The sequence below is a fragment of the Ovis canadensis genome, chromosome 15 (genome assembly GCF_042477335.2).
Source record: "Ovis canadensis isolate MfBH-ARS-UI-01 breed Bighorn chromosome 15, ARS-UI_OviCan_v2, whole genome shotgun sequence".
NCBI classification, from domain to species: Eukaryota; Metazoa; Chordata; class Mammalia; order Artiodactyla; family Bovidae; genus Ovis; species Ovis canadensis.
The window spans coordinates 61,837,007-61,854,067 of NC_091259.1; the positions used below are offsets into that span (position 1 = coordinate 61,837,007).

The 17,061-nt window shown below is 43.9% G+C and overlaps 1 protein-coding gene across 1 annotated transcript in view; it reads right to left on the reverse strand.

The window, feature by feature from the left end:
• MAP6 (microtubule associated protein 6) overlaps nucleotides 1-10,621 on the reverse strand; it is an 80,324-nt gene extending 69,703 nt beyond the window's left edge. The window contains exon 1 of the mRNA XM_069553560.1: nucleotides 9,237-10,621. Coding sequence (XP_069409661.1) covers nucleotides 9,237-10,621 — 1,385 coding nt within the window. The remainder of the gene's footprint in view (nucleotides 1-9,236) is intronic.
• Between the last annotated feature and the right edge of the window lie 6,440 nt (nucleotides 10,622-17,061).

Genomic DNA, 17,061 nt, shown 5'->3' on the forward strand with positions numbered 1-17,061 from the left:
TACTGGCTGAAAATATTCTCATCCAGTGAGACCTCTAAGCTCTACTGGCTGAAAATTTCTCTTCTGTACTTTTACTCAGATAGATCCCTTTCCCATTGAATGCCTAGTCATCTGAAGATTCGGCTTACCAGTCGCTTCTCTACTGAACCCTTTCCTGATAACCCTCAAATCAAGTAGATTTAACCCTGTCTCCTCTGTGCCCCACCAAACCCTCCACAGACTTTTGTTAGGGCGCTGATAACTTTTCAGCACACCTGCATCTGCCTAACAAACATAAGCCTTCCAAGAGCAAGGCCTACTTTGTCTTCCTAGGAATTACCCAGATATAGAGAAGACACTAATCAATATTCACTGGACTGAAGAGGATTTGAGACAATACAAGTTAATATGACTGTGCAGTAGACATGCTGTGTGTAGACAAAGTGTTGGACAAAGTCTGCCTTCAAGTTGTATCACTTAAAGATATGCAAGAGGACTTGTGGGTCCTGAGCTCTAACAGGGAAGTGACAGAACCATTTCTGCAGAGCTGCTACATAGATTACAGCAGAAAATGCATCCAAAGTTTCTAGCAGCCTGCCAGGCACATGGGAGGCACTTGATTAACTATTATTATTATTTCTAATGGCGAAAACGAGCATTTTTAGTGAACATCAAGAGAATTTTTAGTTTGCTGGTCAAGGTCCATTTTCAGTTTTCTCCGTCTGGCAGAGAATTAGCAGCTCACTTGTCTATGTGTCTACAGCTGACAATCTGAAAAACCAAAGCTGCATTGATCACAGAGATGGCTCTCTCTAGCTTTAGTGGACACTTGGATTATTTGAGTTTTATATCTGGGACACTGAGTGGTTCTTTGTGATTATAGATTTAGAACTGTCACTGCCTTGACTGCTTTTTTAAAAGCTCACAGATGCATTAGATGCCTTTTTTTCCCCCCTAGGAGATCAACCAACTATTAGTGTGTGTATCTTATCTCCTTTCCTCTCATCTTTGTGGGTTAGTCTCAGTAACATTATATCTAACTATGCAAGGTCAACCACTGATCCAGAAAAATGCTTTGCACACAGTAAATCCTCAGTAAGATTTTCCAGGGTGGCATAAGGTTTTTCTGAGATAGGGGCCCAATGTGGTTTCCATGGTTAATTTCTCTCCTACTTCTCTTCCCTCCCTTCTGATCAATGGGTTGTCTTTTTCATGGTTATTCCTTCTGCTGTCAGTACCCTCAATGAACGTATCCCTCGGGGCTCCATTCTCTGATGGCTAATTCTCTCTGCTTCGTCTCTAGGGTTGATTTCACCTCCTTCCATGTCTTTAATCATTTCCACAGGATGTTTCAAATCACAGCCCTGAACTCGCACTACACTTCAGATCCATTTACTCAGCTGCCCCTTCAAACTTCTTGTCAGATATCTCATAGACAATTCAAATTCTAGATACTAAAAATAGGCTCAACTTACACTCCTGACTTTTTCTTCTCTACATTCATCATAGAAGTCTAAGTAAAAGTCTGTTCCAGTGACTAGGACTGTTACCAGAAAAATGCAAACCAGAAAAATTTATTTTGAATTTATCCTCTTCCTTGCATCTCAATTGATCACTGAGACCTGTTTTTCAGTAACTATATGTACTATGCTTTAAATTTCAGATCCCAAAGCCACAGTCCAGGCTTTATCATTCTCTCTGGATTATTCCAATAGCCTCTTACTTGCCACCCTTTCTCTCACCTCCCTAGGTCACCAGCCAGTGGGACATTTATAAACTTTAAATCATATTCAACTATCATGTAGTTCCTGAGCCTAGATTCTTTCAGTGACTCATTTCTTTAAAAAAGAAAATCCAAACTCCTTAGCCAGGGATATAAAACTGTTCCTAGTATGACCACTCACAGCATAAAAAGTAAAGAAATAGTGAAAATAAGAGGAAAGCTTACTGAAACGGGAGATGATTTACAAAACCAAAATGTGACCCTGAAAAAAAGGAAACAAACCTTAATAAAACAATTATGAAAAAAGAGAAAAGGCACCAATTAATATTAAGTGTGAAAGAGGATTTAACTGCAGATAAGTAGAGTTGAATATAAAATCCACAAGACAACGCTGAGGACTCATGTCAATAAATTTAAAAATTATAAAGAAAGTGATCACATTACCTTGAAAAATATAAATTACTAAAATTGGCTCAAGAAGAAATACAAAAGCTGAATAAATCAAATTGGTAGTTAAAAAAATAGTCTATTCACTAAAAAAGACATGATTACAGAGAGCTTTACAGGCAATTCTTATCAGCTATTTAAGGAGGAACACTTGTTATAAGCACTGTTCCAATAACTGAAAAGGAGAAAATCTGCCTATCTAATTGTATAGCTATAACCACGATCCCAATATTGCACCAGAGTGATATAAAAAAGAAAAAAGTTTTAGAATAATTTTACCTATGAATACATGTGCAAACATTTCAAATAAAAAGTAGCTGAAGAATTCAGCATCACAGATACATTTTTATCTAAGTAAGATTTATCCTAGGAATGAAAAGATGGCTCAACATCAGAAAAATCTATAAACAGACTAAAAGTGAAAACCATATAATTTTCTCAGTTGATGGCCCCAAAAATCATTTAATAAAATTCAATACAAATCCATAGTTTTTAAAACCCCTAGAAATTAGTATAAAGGCAAGTTTCTTAGCCTGATACGATGCTGTCTCCTAAAGACACAGAGAAAACTTCATACTTAATGAAAAAACTTTAGGAGCATTTCCATTTGTCTCAGACAAAGATGCCTGTTATCACCTACCATCAGAATTATACTGGATATCCCCACCAATGTAGCAATATAAATACACACAAAAATGCACGAATATCAGAATGAAGATGATAAATTGACATTTACTAAAAGCATACATTATCTCCACAGATGGTCCAAGAGAATCTGAAAACAAAATTAGTGGTAAAAAATTGCTGTATATAATATAAACATATAAAAATTAATACATATGAGCAACAACAAATTAGAAAATGTAATAAGATATATGTTGAAAGCAAGAAAGCTAATTTTAAATAGCTCAGAAAAAAATGATAGTATGGTATTAGCTCAGATGAATGGAATAGAACAGAGATCTCAAAAATACTCAAGCATACGCAACCTATGTGATAAAGAGATTATCAGTGGGGATATTAATGCAGAAACGAACTTGTAAAAAGTGTATTGAAATAAATGACTTTCCATACGGGAAAAGGAAAATTAGATCCCTACTACATTCCATGCATAAATATGTTATTACTTAAAAACTATTTTGTATGTGTATATGTTGTCTAGTTGCTAAGTTGTGTTCGACTTTTTTGTGACGCCATGGACTGTAGCCTGCCAGGCTCCTCTGTCCATGGGATTTCCCAGGCAAGAATACTGGAGTGGGTTGCCATTTCCTTCTCTAGGGGATCTTCCTGATCCAGGGATCAAATCTGAGTTCACTGCTTGGCAAGTGGATTCTTTACTATTGAGCCAACAGGGAAGCCGTATGTGTGTACATGTGTGACTTTTGCAGAGAAAATTACAAAATGTAAGTGAAGGACAAAAAGGCAAATAAATGGCAAAAATACCATATTTGTGTATGGGAAAATACAGTACCTTAAAGACAGAAAATCTTCCAAGCAGTGTTTTCCCAAGTAAGGCCTGAAGTTCACTTGCATCAAAATTACCTAGAGTGCAGGACTTCCCTGGTGATCCAATGGTTAAGAATCCACCTTGGAATGTAGGAGACGTGGGTTCGATCCCTGGGCAGAGAATTAAAATCCTACATGCCTGTGCACTGCAATGAAGATCCTGCATGCTGCAGCTAAGACCCCACACAGCCAAATAAGTAAATATTTTAAAAGTTACCTAGAGTGCTGGTTAAAATATAGATTCTTAGGCTCCATTTTAAAACTGCTGAATCAGCATGTCTGAGGATAAGGCCAGGAATCTGCGTTTTAGGAAGCTCTCCAGATGATTCTCTTGTGAACTAAATTTTGAGAAACTTTGCCTTAAGGGAAGAGGGTATAACCTGAATTGAACATGAGAATTATCCGGGGGCAGTTTTAAAAGACTCACATGCACAGGTCATACCCCAGACCCATTAAATCAGAATATCTGGCAAGGCAGTTATGTAACAGCATTTTTTTTTTTTTTTTTTGGCTGTGCTGCAGGGGATGAGGCACCTTAGTTGCCAACCAGGGATCACACCCTCACCCCGCCTCCCCTACAGTGGAAGCACGGAGTCTTAACCACTGGACTGCCAGGGAAGACCTTGCAACAGCACTTTTATAGTTCACCAGTGACCGGTGGTTCAGATGGTAAAGCATCCATCCACAATGCGGGAGACCTGGGTTCGATTCCTGGGTAGGGAAGATCCTTTGGAGAAGGAAATGGCAACCCACTCCAGTACTCTTGCCTGGAAAATCCCATGGATGGAAGAGCCTGGTAGGCTACAGTCCGTGGGGTCACAAAGAATCGGACACGACTGAGTGACTTCACCTTAATGACTCCATTGTAGAGCTCAGATCGAGGGCCACAGCTGCCCTGCTGAAGGTACACCTAGAATCAGGTCTGTAAGGTTTGCTGCTCTTCCCCACTTGAACATTTCTTCTAGTGCTAACCAAGTAGGAATCCCACTTTATTTTGACTAAGGAAAACACAATTTCTTTACGTAAGGGTTATCACCTTTTGGTGTCCTGAGATTCTTGTCTGATACATAGCAGGGACTTGGTGGTCATTTTCCAAAATTAATTCAGCTAAATGAAACAGAGTGAAATGAATCAATATGTAAGTGAATAAATTATTCACCAAACTCTAAAAAGTTCACTAGAGTCAACAAACCTATATGGTAGTTAGGCACAATGTTAAGCTGTGAGAGATACAGAGACGAACAAAATATAGCCCTTCTCTTTAAGTGTTCCTATCTGGTAGGGGAGGCAGATAGAGACAAAAGTATCCTCCAATTAAGCAGACAATGAGAAGTGCACAGAACACGAAAAAGAAATGAGAGAAAAAATAGTCCCTCGTGGCAGGACCTGGAGGGCATTGTTGAAAGCTAGTATCTGAGACTGGCCTTGAAGAGTTGCTGCGATTCAGTCAGGAGGATAGAGAAATAGGCAGTTGCCTGTAGGTATAGGGCAGTTCTGTGTCGTTGCTGCTTAGTCGCTCAGTTGTGTCCAACTCTCTTACGACCCCATGGACTGTAGCCCACCAGGCTCCTCTGTCCCTGGGATTTCCCAGGCAAGAATACTGGAGTGGGTTGCTGTGTTCTTCTGCAGGGGATCTTCCCGACCCAGGGATGGAACCTGCATCTCCTGAATTGCAGGCGGATTCTTTACCAATGAGCCACCTGGGAAGCCCAGGGCAGTTCTGAATAGCATAGCCATGTCAGATGGACCTTTAAAGTTTATGGAAAACTGTAAGGATAGTAAAGACTCCTTTTCTTTCTGATTTCCTTGTTACCCCTCTCATTTTTCAAGTACTATTTTGCCTCTGGTTTATTAATTCTACCTCCTGGTACTCCAGCTGATTTCTTCCAGGAAAAGTTGCTTATTAACATTTCTATGGGGAGCACCTGCTACCCCATTTATCACTCTTAACTAATGGCTGGGACAATGGGGTTGGCTGAGAGAGGAATTTTAATCCCCTCCTATGACTTATCTATTTTCTGATTGAGAATGCTAGGTCTAAAGTCACAGATAGCTGCCCAGTGAGATCATCCTTAACATTAAAATGAAAATAAAGACATGTTTCTCAATTTTTATAATATCATTTATATAATATGAATGTAGTGAAAATCAATTTCATGATTACAAATAATTCTAAAGATACCTCAGATACCATTTGAATGCAAAAATACCTGGCTAGTCTGGATAAGCTATGAATTAGAACTGTTGAACAGGGACAATTTCTCAAAACCATAGCATCAAAGGACATTTGATGTTAACTATTGATTGTATACTGCAGGGGAAAACCAAATAGCATGTATTGATATATGACTCTGGATGAATATATATTTTATATTACATACCGATATATTAAGCTGATGGATTGTGTATCCTTTCTCTAGTTAAGCAAACTACTCACATTGATGCTATATGACTGATGTCATTTGTAAAGTCCATAAGATGAACCAGTCACCATGGTATAAACTATAATTATTTATGTAGAGTGACAGAAGAAATGGCTTTGTCAATCAAATTATTGGTAAAATGAAGCCCAGTTTGGCTTCTAAGGTGATGTAAGACACACAGCATACTTAAATTCAAGAGATACTCAAAATCCTAGCAAGGAAAAGGATGTGAGAGAATAAAAAGGAAAAAAAAATCAAGTTTACAGATAAGCCTATAATTTCCAGGCATTTTTTTCTTTATTGTACATTTAATTAATTATCTTATTTCTTCATATCTGCTTTTACCCAAAGTGCATTTCCCTATTATTAATTTTTCTTCTGGAACAAAAATATTAAATTTCACATCAAATTTGTCATGCACTTAAATTGTCCATTAGAGAAATTGATGTCTCTTAGCAATGCTTATTCTCTTAATGCTTTCAAACCCTTCTGATTACACAGCAAAATGGAACTACTGACCCCAAAGTCATATGCATAATTAAATTTTACAGAAGATTCAAATTAGAAAAAAATTTTTTTTAAGGTATGCAGAGATTTTTCTGGACAGGTTGATGAAATTCTGATAGCTATGAAAAATCGTTCTTAACAGCTGCAAGAGCATAGTTCCCCTATTCAGTCCAATCACTTGCAGGATGTATGTAATTCTAACTAGCAGTATGACAGCTTACTGCACAGTTAAGGTATTGTTTAGGAGGAAGAGGCTATACAGAACAAAGGTACATCCCAAAATATTTGGAGTGAATTGTCTGAAGGGTGGTTTTTTCAAAAAAAATTTATGTTTAATTGGAGGATAATTGCTTTACAATGTTGAGTTGGCTTCTTCTGTACAACAACATGAATCAGTGGTAAGTATACAAATATCCCTTTCCTCTTGAGCCTGCCCCCACTATCCTATGAAGGGTTGTTTATACCCTGACTGTCTGGCCAATCGCTGATGGACAAAGCAAGTCCTACCAACCTGGAAACATAAACTGAGTAGGATCGTCAAATGAAATTTGAGAGTCTGGATCTCCCTTGATTGGTACTGACTATATTGAGGTGTTCATGCTCAGTTGCTCAGTCGTGTCCCACTCTTTGCGATCCCATGGATTGTAGCCTGCCAGGCTCCTCTGTCCATGGAACTTTCCAGGCAAGAGTACAGGAGTGGGTTTCTGTTTCCTACTCCAGTATTGACGTGAGGAGAGGTTGGTTCTGTCTGGTAGGTGGTAAATTCCCACCTGCCTCAGGGTGGTAGATTGGGAGTATGATGATGAAGAGGTCAGTCCAGAAAACTGATGTTAGGCCAGCCTTAGGGTTCTTGCCTTATAAACAAGAAAGCCGTGACAGAGTCACAAAACTGTATCTTGACTTTGCTTTTGTAGTCCCCTTGCTTATTCGTTTCCTTTCTTTTCTTTTAGATCCTCCTTGGTAACAGCATAAAGATTTTGTGAACATTCCACTTTCTCTTAGCTAGAGCCAAGGGAAAAGATCTGTGTCCTTGCCTGACCCAGAGCTTTAAAGGGAAGTGGTGTACTCCTGGGTGACCAGTATGATCATGATACTGGTAAACGAAGAAAGAAATGCCAGGTGGGAGGTAGAATTCAAGAGGAAGGAATAGGGGCCAATTGATAAGCTGCCCCTTTTAACTGTGAAATGTTTTCCAGAGGCAAAACCTGGGAGGAGTCTTAACAAAAGACCTTGTCTATCAATGCTGTTCTCTCCTCAGCATAAGAGGGATTGTCTGTCATATTTACTGGAGAGGGACATCAGTGTGATGAGGCCACATATAAGGTCCTGGCAAAAGACACTAACTCTGCAGTCCTCCTATCCACACCCTTCTGCAGGAAGGAGGCCGCTGGCTGTGGCATTCATGAAGGACCCCATAAGTCACATTTTGCACACTTCTAGCTCAATCACTCATCAGGAACGTCTACTTCCCCGGAAACCCCAAGCCCAATGCCACGTATTCAGAGTCAACAGTAATCTGTTAGCTAATTGTTTTGGTTAGAAGCATAAGGGCAGGACTGAAAGCTAAGCATTCAGAAATATATATTACAGGGAGAAATGGTGAGAAAGCAGCCTGGAAGGGCTGAGGCTGCAGCAGAGGGAGAATTCTAGAAAGAAACAGAGTGAATGAATATGCTCAGGTTTGAAGGCATTCATTTAAAGGGAATTTAAATGTGCTGAAGAAGGGGTTCTTGATGGTAACAGGATGAGAACCACATCTGATGAATAAGAAAGGAATAAGGGAAAAGGCTGGAAGTGTCTTGGACATAGAAATCAAAATAATGAGAAGGTCAGAAAGGAACCAAGATGTACTAATTACCTACCATGTGCCAGGCATAATTCTTCTGAATCATCTCATTTAATCTTCAAAATGTCTAGCACAGTGTTCAGCATATAATAGGTGCTCAAAAATAAGTTGAGTATTTAATATTAAATCAGTACATGAGCAGACAGTCTAAGAGAAGAATCTGTTATCCATCACATCTTACAGATAAGAACCCGAGGCCAAGAAGGGTTAAGAAACTTGCCCAGTGTGTCACAAATAGAAGCATAAGCAATCTGCCTTCAAAACCTAGGGGACTGGAGGAGGAGGGTGCTCTATAAGCTCTGGCTGGCAGGGAATCTTGAAAAGGGTGTGGTGCTTGGGTGTCTGCCAAGGACTGAGATGGAGAAGGGAAGAAGGAAGGGCTGGGTGAACCAGGCTAGGGAGGTGGGGAAGGGGTAGAGATCACTCTCTTTGGGGGAGAATCTGCCCTGCAGGAAGGCACCAAGACTCTTTGGCGTCAGCTGAGCCAGCAAAGGGCAGCGCCCAGGCTAATGAAGCCGGTGGCTTGGGTGGGGCAGAATGGACGCAAAGCCTGTGAAGAGACTGCAACGGTTTCTGTTGGGCAGGCAGGGACTTGGGGTGGGGCGGGGATGGGGAAAAGATGGCTGAAGTGGTTAGTAGCAAGCTTTCACAAAAGAGTCTAAGAGCAGTTGGCCAGGAGTTGGGGGAAGGAGGGGGTGTGTTCTGGAATGGGAGGTGGAGGCCAGGGATGCCTGCGATGCGGAGAATCTATGGGAGAGGGTAAGGATGACCAGCCCCGAGGCCTGAGCTGTGGACCGCGTCTCACCTGTAGGAGCTGCTCACTGCACTCGCCACCTCCTCCCGGATTTGCCTGTTGAGCGCGTCGGCCACCGCACGCCCTCTGCCCGCCTCGGGGCCAGTGGCCTGGACCTGGTCCTGGGCCGCGGGCAGCTGCGTCTGCTCCTGCCCCAGCGCCTCGGCGCGCCGCACCATCCAGGCCGGCCCGGGCTTCTTGCGAGTGTCGCGCTCATCTGCACCGGACGCTTTTCCGGCCGCAAGGACACCTGCTCCGCCAGAAACCGCCTCCTGCTCCGGCGCCTCGGCGGCCTGCACCAGCCAACGCTCCTGGCTCTGCGACACCTCGGCGCGCCGCACCATCCAGGCGGGCCCGGGTTTCTTGCGAGTGTCGCGCTCATCTGCACCGGACGCTTTTCCGGCCGCAAGGACACCTGTTCCGCTAGGAGCCGCCTCCTGCTCCGGGGCTTCAGCGGCCTGCCCCAGCCAGTGCTCCTGGCTCTGAGGCACCTCGGCGCGCCGCACCATCCAGGCGGGCCCAGGTTTCTTGCGAGTGTCGCGCTCATCTGCACCGGACGCTTTTCCAGCCGCAAGGACGCCTGCTCCGCTAGGAGCCGCCTCCTGCTCCTGGGCTTCAGCGGCCTGCACTACCCAGCGCTCCTGGCTCTGCGACACCTCGGCGCGCCGCACCATCCAGGCGGGCCCAGGTTTCTTGCGTGTGTCACGCTCATCTGCGCCGGACGCTTTTCCAGCCGCAAGGACACCTGCTCCTCCAGGGGCCGCCTCCTGCTCCGAGGCCTCGCCGGCCGGCACAGGCCAGCGCTCCTGGCTCTGCGGTCGGCGCTGGGGGGCACGGAGCGCAGGCGCTGCCGCCTGGGAAGAAGTGGCGATCTGCACGGGCTTGGGGATCCACGGGTGGTCCCCGCGGCGCGGCAGCGGCCAGGCGCGGAAGTCCTTCTGGTACTGGGTCTCGCGCTCAAAGGGCGCGTCCGAAGGCTGGTATTCGCTGCGCGGCCGGCAGCTCGGCTCGGGCCGCTGCACCTTCCAGGCGCGGTAGTCCTGCCGCATCACCGAGTCCGCGGGACCTGCGCTGGAGGTGGAGCCGGAGCCAGAGGTTGGGCCGGGTCCGCTCCGGCCAGAGGAGGCCCCAGCCTCTCTTTCTCCGCTAGGCCCCGGTGCCGGCCCTGTTGCCCGGGCAACCGCATCCCCGTCGCCCTGGGCCGGCTGTGTTTCTATGGCGACCGTGCGCGCCGAGGGGGGCGCGGGCGCCGGCTGCTGGTGCGACGGCGGGGCACCCGGGTGCTCGGTGGCCTCCGAGTACTTGGTGAAAACCAGCGGCACGGCGATATCCGCCTTGTCCAGCTGGTTCCAGAAGCGGGCGATGCAGCAGGCGCGCGTGATGCACGGCCACGCCATGGTGCTCGCTGCAGAACTCGCCCTCCTTCTTGCTGGATTCTAAAGCAAGTCCCTAATCTTCCTCAGTCCCCTCGACCGGCCAGTCTGGTTCCCACCTTGTTTTCCTTGGTGTCCTGAGCTACCGCGCCCTCCTGTCTCAGAGAGCACCCGGAATGTCGGGCTGGCAGAGCTAACACTGAGATAAAAGTCGGTAAAGTCCTTCGATACCTTGCTGTAAACGCCTCCTGGAGCCGCCGCACAGGTCTCGGGAGCGCGTTCTGCTGCGGGCACCGCAGCGGGAGACACGGCGACCCGGGTCGCCGGCGAGGGCGTCTGGGACGCGCCCCTCCCTTCGGCTGCGGCGGCGCGCAGACCCCAGCCAAGCGAGGCAACGCGAGGCGAGGTGGCTGCAGGCTTAAGCCATGGCGCAGAAGAAGGGCCGGGCAGTGCGGTCGCAGGGTCGCGGACAAAGCTCTCTCTTCTCCCCGCCGGCGTCCAGTCTCAGCTAGCCACCTAGCAGGGCTCGGAGGAGATCACCATTCGAGGAGATCGAGCACTGCTGCCGCCGCCGCCTCTCCCGAGGATGCTGCAGCCGCTGCCGTCGCCGCCGCTGCCGTCTCTGCTGCAGGGAAGCGGCCCCACCCTTTTCTGCCGTTCAGCAGAGGGGGTGAAAATCCAGGAAAGATGCTGAGAGAAAGAGCGCTGCAGGAAAAAAAAAATCACCTGCTGTCGTCAGCGAGCGCTGCTGGGAGCTCGCCTTCTCTTTCCCCTCCCTCTGATCTGCCAGCTCCTCCCTCTTCAGCTCCTAGGCAACCACAGAATCTGGGGCCTAGGTGGGTTCAAGTCCCAGGCTCCTTATGACTTGCAGTCTTTACTCTGGCCTCCAGACTGGGAGCCTCAGGCTCCTCTTTTGTGAAATAAGGGTTAAACATGGGGGAAGGAGGGAGATTCAGTTTAAAAATACGGAGGAAACCCCTAGTGAAATGTCTGTCCCAGAATATATATATATATATATATATATATATATATATATATATATATATATATATATAATATATATATATATTTAAAGGAGCTCCTGTTATTGGCCAAACTCTATGGCCTGGATTTGAACCCCTTTGGCTGGCTTCTGACCTAAGCACTTGTCAGTCTTATGCATAGGCTTTGCTCATATGTGGAGTCAGGAAACTGCAGGCTGATGGTACCTTAGCTGTTCTTTTTCCGGGGGACCCTTTGCAGAGAGGGATGTCTTAGAACATCCCAACAACTACCAAGTCTCTGTTCAGCCCAGGGGGCTACACAGGAAGGGATGAAGTGAGAAGAAAATTCTCAAAAGGGGCCTCAGTGGGGAGGTTGGGGTGGGTGGGAAACAGCCAGATACTATCCTGGGAAAGGGTAGGGCCTGACATGCAGTGGCTTTCTGCCGTGTTCCTGACCCCTGGCCTTTGCTCTTCTTCTATCTGGGAGGCAGAAAAATTTTGGAGTCAGATGTTCCTGCTTTTGCTCAGACACTTACTACCTGTGTCACTTGGACAAGCTGAGTCATCCCAGACTGTAGTCTCCTCACCTGGAGGAAATTATAGCTACCTCATAGTGGTTTTGTGGATAGTTAAGGGCTCAGAGTTCAAATCCTGGCTTTTGCATGTCTTAGCTCATGGCCATGGGCACATTACTGCAAGTTTCTGACCTTTAGTTTCATCCATGAATGAGGGTGCCAGTTCTCAACTCACAAGGTTGCTCTGAGAATTAAAAAGATAATCACTAAAAACTCTTGCCACAACATCTGGAATATAGCAATGGTTCAATAATGGTAGCTATTTGTATTCACAGAACCCACCCAGGGAAACCCAGAGGTGGAGCTTCCCAAGCAGGCCAGCCTCTTGGACACCTTCTCCAGCAAGACTTCTTGTTCTTCCAAGTGTCTCCTTTTGGTATCTCCTTGCACTGTCTTCCACTTCTGACTCCTAGCTACATTCACTGGCCTGTAGCTCTGTTTCTCTCCAATACAGCCAGAGTTTTCAACATCAATTAAGTTGGGGGTGGGGGGATTGATATCTATGGGGGAAAAGTCATTTATGTGTTTAGATTGGGAATCGATTTCAAAATATAGCTCTTTTTAAAACTTAGAATCAAATACAATGAGAAGACAGCTCTGACTAGTCAATTAAATGCTGAACTTCCTCCTATGTGGGTCTTTGCCTATTGGTAACTTGATTTGATTTCCACAAATAAAATGATGCCTGGCACTGTTTTCCAGTTATTAGGGGATACATTTCTATAAACAAAATAATCTGGTCTTGCCCTTCCTCTCCCCAGTTCTGGAACTCCCTGGGATTTGGTTTATGTCTTTCCAATAACAATTTCCAAAGATAAAAGATGGACTAGCAATCAGAGGTGGAAGTCATTAAGAGTCATTGAGAATTTACCCTTCCTTAATTTAGATGCCCACTCTGTGCCTTGGGCACTATGGAACACAGATGGGTTCTAGCTCTAGGGCAGCCCTCGATTACAGGGGTGTATTATGAAAGGACTGGGAGACATACATAAATAATTAGCAAATAGTATGGTCAGCATAACAGAGGTTCATTCACAAGGTACTGAATGAATGACTAATGATGGCTGAACAGGAACTCTCCTAGTCAAGGTGTAAGCATTAATAATGCTTCAGGCAACTTCTTTAAGGGGCTTCCCTAGTGACTCAGACGGTACAGAATTTGCCTGCAATGCAGGAGAACCAGGTTCGATCCCTGGGTTGGGAAGATACCCTGGAGAAGGGAATGGCAATCCACTCCAGTATTCTTGCCTGGAAAATTCCATGGACAGAGGAGCCTGGTGGGTTACAGTCCATGGTGTTGCAAAGAGTCAGACACAACTAAGCGACTTTCACTTTTCACTTCAGGCATCTTCATCATCAGTATCACCTTCCACATTCATTCATTTAGATTTTAAAAATACGTTCAATTGTATAATCTCCTTGAACCATCTAATGGCCCGATGGGCTAATCAAGTCTAATGGTTATCTGTTACATGGATTGCTTAGCATCAATTCTGTTGATAACAACACCTCATTGGTTGACTTTGGATATGCCTCTTTTCTAATTTCAGTCCATATGATTTGGATGGGGTTAGCCTTACTCAGTCCACCTTCCAGAGGTGACTCTGTGACGCACACCTGTTTACTAGTCCCTGCATCATTCTGGCCAAAGGGACTATTTAGTGACTGACACATGATCCATATTAGACCAACTGGAGGAAATTCTAGACATTAGCTGAAATCACCTATAAAGAGCCACTCTCTTTTTCACTGAGTTGCTACATGGGAGACCATGAGGCTACTGACCATCTTTGCCATCACTGGGGGAGGCTGCCTGCCTAAAGCTGAAGCAAACAGAGAAAATCAGAAGAGGATGCAGGATTCTGATGATGTCAGTGAAAAACTGCAATTTTCCCCCTGCACTCATTCTCTCCTTATATTCCTTCTAGTAGCAGAAACCTCCACGTTTTAGTTGGGCTCTTGTTTACCCAACCAGAGACATTTTCCGAATTCTCTACAGCAAAGAGCAATTGTGTGTACTTCCAGGCCACTTCCTTAAGGTAATTGTGTGGGTTCAACTTCATCTTTCTCCTTCCCATAGCATAGAATGCGGGCATGGCAGATGTAAATTATCACCTGGGCATTAAAGGATAAGAAAGTTCTGGTGCCAGGATTTAGCCCTGGGTCTGGGAGGATAGAGAACAAAATAGAGGAAACTTGTCTTAGGTGATCTCCTGGAACTGAGCTCTCTCAGCAACCTTGGGCCACCTGCCTGCTTATGCCCTGTCATGTGAGTAGGAAATACACTTTATTTTGTCTGAACCACTGCTCTGGGGTCTCTGTTTAGCTTTTTAGTCATTTGAGCATGTGGATCTGGTCATGCTTGAACTAATATGAGGTACATGAAAACAGTGTGAAACTAAGATACATGTACGATGGGAGAGGATGATCAGAGTTAAAGTATTTCAAAGTCCTTATTTGTTTGTGAGGAAGAGAGACATTGATTCATTTATTAACCAAAAATATTTATTAACCTAAAATATTTATTAACTTAAAAACGCACATGGGAGGAAATATAAGCGGATATAGAAAACTTCGTTAAGGCCTGCAAAAGGGCAAAACTAAGCAAATAAAATATATAGAAAATAGAATATAAGGTGGTGAGAATATTTTCAAGTATACATATCAGTGACTGAAGTAAATGCACATGACCTAAACTTTCCATAAGGACTTCCCTTGGCAGTCTGCTGGTTAAGAATCGACTTGCTGGGGCTTCCCTTGTGGTCCAGTGGTTAAGACTCAGAGCTCTCAATGCAGGGGGCCTGGGTTCGATCACTGGTCAGGGAACTAGATCTCGCATATAGCAACTAAAAATCCCATCAGCTGCAACTAAGACCTGGGGCAGCCAAATAAATAAATAAAAATAGGTATTAAACAAAAAAAGAATCTATTTGCCAGTGCAGAGGACATGGGTTTGATCCCTGGTCCAGGAAGATTCCACATGCCTCAGGGCAACTAAGTCCACAGGCCACAAATACTGAGCCCATGTGCCCTAGGGCCCATGCTTTGCAACAAGAGAAGTCACTACTAGAGAGCAGCCCCCGCTTGCTACAACTAGAGAAAGCCTGCACACAGTAACAAAGACCCATTCAGCCAAAGCAAACAAACAACAACAAAAAATTAAAACAACAACAAAAAAACCAACAAAACTTTCCAGTTAAAAGACTGAGAATGTCAGATTGGAGAAAAACACAAAACAAAGCAAAAAGCAACTATGCATTGTATGTAGGAAACATATTTAGAACAATGACACATAAATGTGAACAGAAGGTGACAGAAAAAGATGTAGTAGGTAAATACTAATCAGAAGAAAGTTGACACCATTATATTAATAACAAAGTAATCTTGAAACAACAAGCATTATTGGAGATAAAAATGAATGGTCATCATATAAAAATAGAAGAAACAATTCACCAGAAATATATGACAAAGTTTGTATCTAACACTATACCCTTCAAAATATATACAGCAAAACTTGGTAGAATTTATTATTTATTTAGGCTATACATTTATAATAAATTTATTATTTATTTATTTAGTGGGTCTTCATTAATGCACAAGGGCTTTCATCTAGCTTCAGCCAGCTGGGGCTACTCATTGTGGTGGACAGTCTTCTCCTGTTGCAGAGCCCAGGCTCTAGGCTCACAGGCTTCAGTAGTTGCAGCTCAGGAACTCTATAGCTTGGACTCAGTAGTTGCGTCACCTGTGCTTAGTTGCTCCGAGGCATGTGGAATCATCCCGGATCAGAGATTGAACCAGTGTTCCCTGCATTGGCAGGTGAATTCTTATCTACTGTAATGGCACCCCACTCCAGCACTCTTGCCTGGAAAATCCCATGGACGGAGGAGCCTGGTAGGCTGCAGTCCATGGGGTCACTAAGAGTCAGACACGACTGAGCAAATTTACTTTCGCTTTTCACTTTCATGCATTGGAGAAGGAAATGGCAACCCACTCCAGTGTTCTTGCCTGGAGCATCCCAGGGACGGGGGAGCCTGGTGGGCTGCCGTCTATGGGGTTGCACAGAGTCAGACACGACTGAAGCAACTTAGCAGTACCACCAGGGAAGTCCCAAAACTGGGTAGAATTCTAAGAAAAAAATGCACAACTCCATAATTATAAAAAAGAGATTGAAAATTAACAACTAAGTAACTGGTAACAAACATTCAGAATGTAGAAGATTTAACAGTTAATAAGCTTGATCTGATGATTTCTACATTCAACAATTAGAGAAAACACATTTTTCAAACTTTCATGATGTATATATATAAATTGAGCATACAGTAGGCTGAAAAACTAACATAATCAAGTACCGAAGATTCATGCAGATCACTTTTTCTGATGATGGTACAAAGATAAAAAACATTTCTAAACATGTGGATGTACTTCCACATGTTTAGAAATTAAATAACAAAATACTTCTAAATAATCCCTGGGTTTAAAAAGAAATTATAATGGATACTAGAAAATAGTCAGTGCTGAAAGAAAATGAAACCATTATCCATCAAAGTTTATGGGATGCAGCTAAAAACAATATTCACAGGAAAGTTATAACCTAAATGCATACTTCAGAAACAAAGAAAGATAAAGAATGCTCTAGTGATTAGACTTAAAAAATTAGAGATAGTCCAGAGCAAACCTAAAGGAAGTAGAAGGGGAAAAAATAAAGTAATAAGATAGATAAGACATATAAAATAACCATACACTAGAGACTTTAAAAAAGAAAAATCTAAAAGCTGCTTCTTTAAAATAGACAAGTCTCTGACAGATTGATCCAGAAACAAAAATCGCACAGCAGCAATTTCAGGATAGTAGGAGGGACAACTGTAGATACAGCAGAGATTTAAAGACTCTTTGGCAAACACTAAAA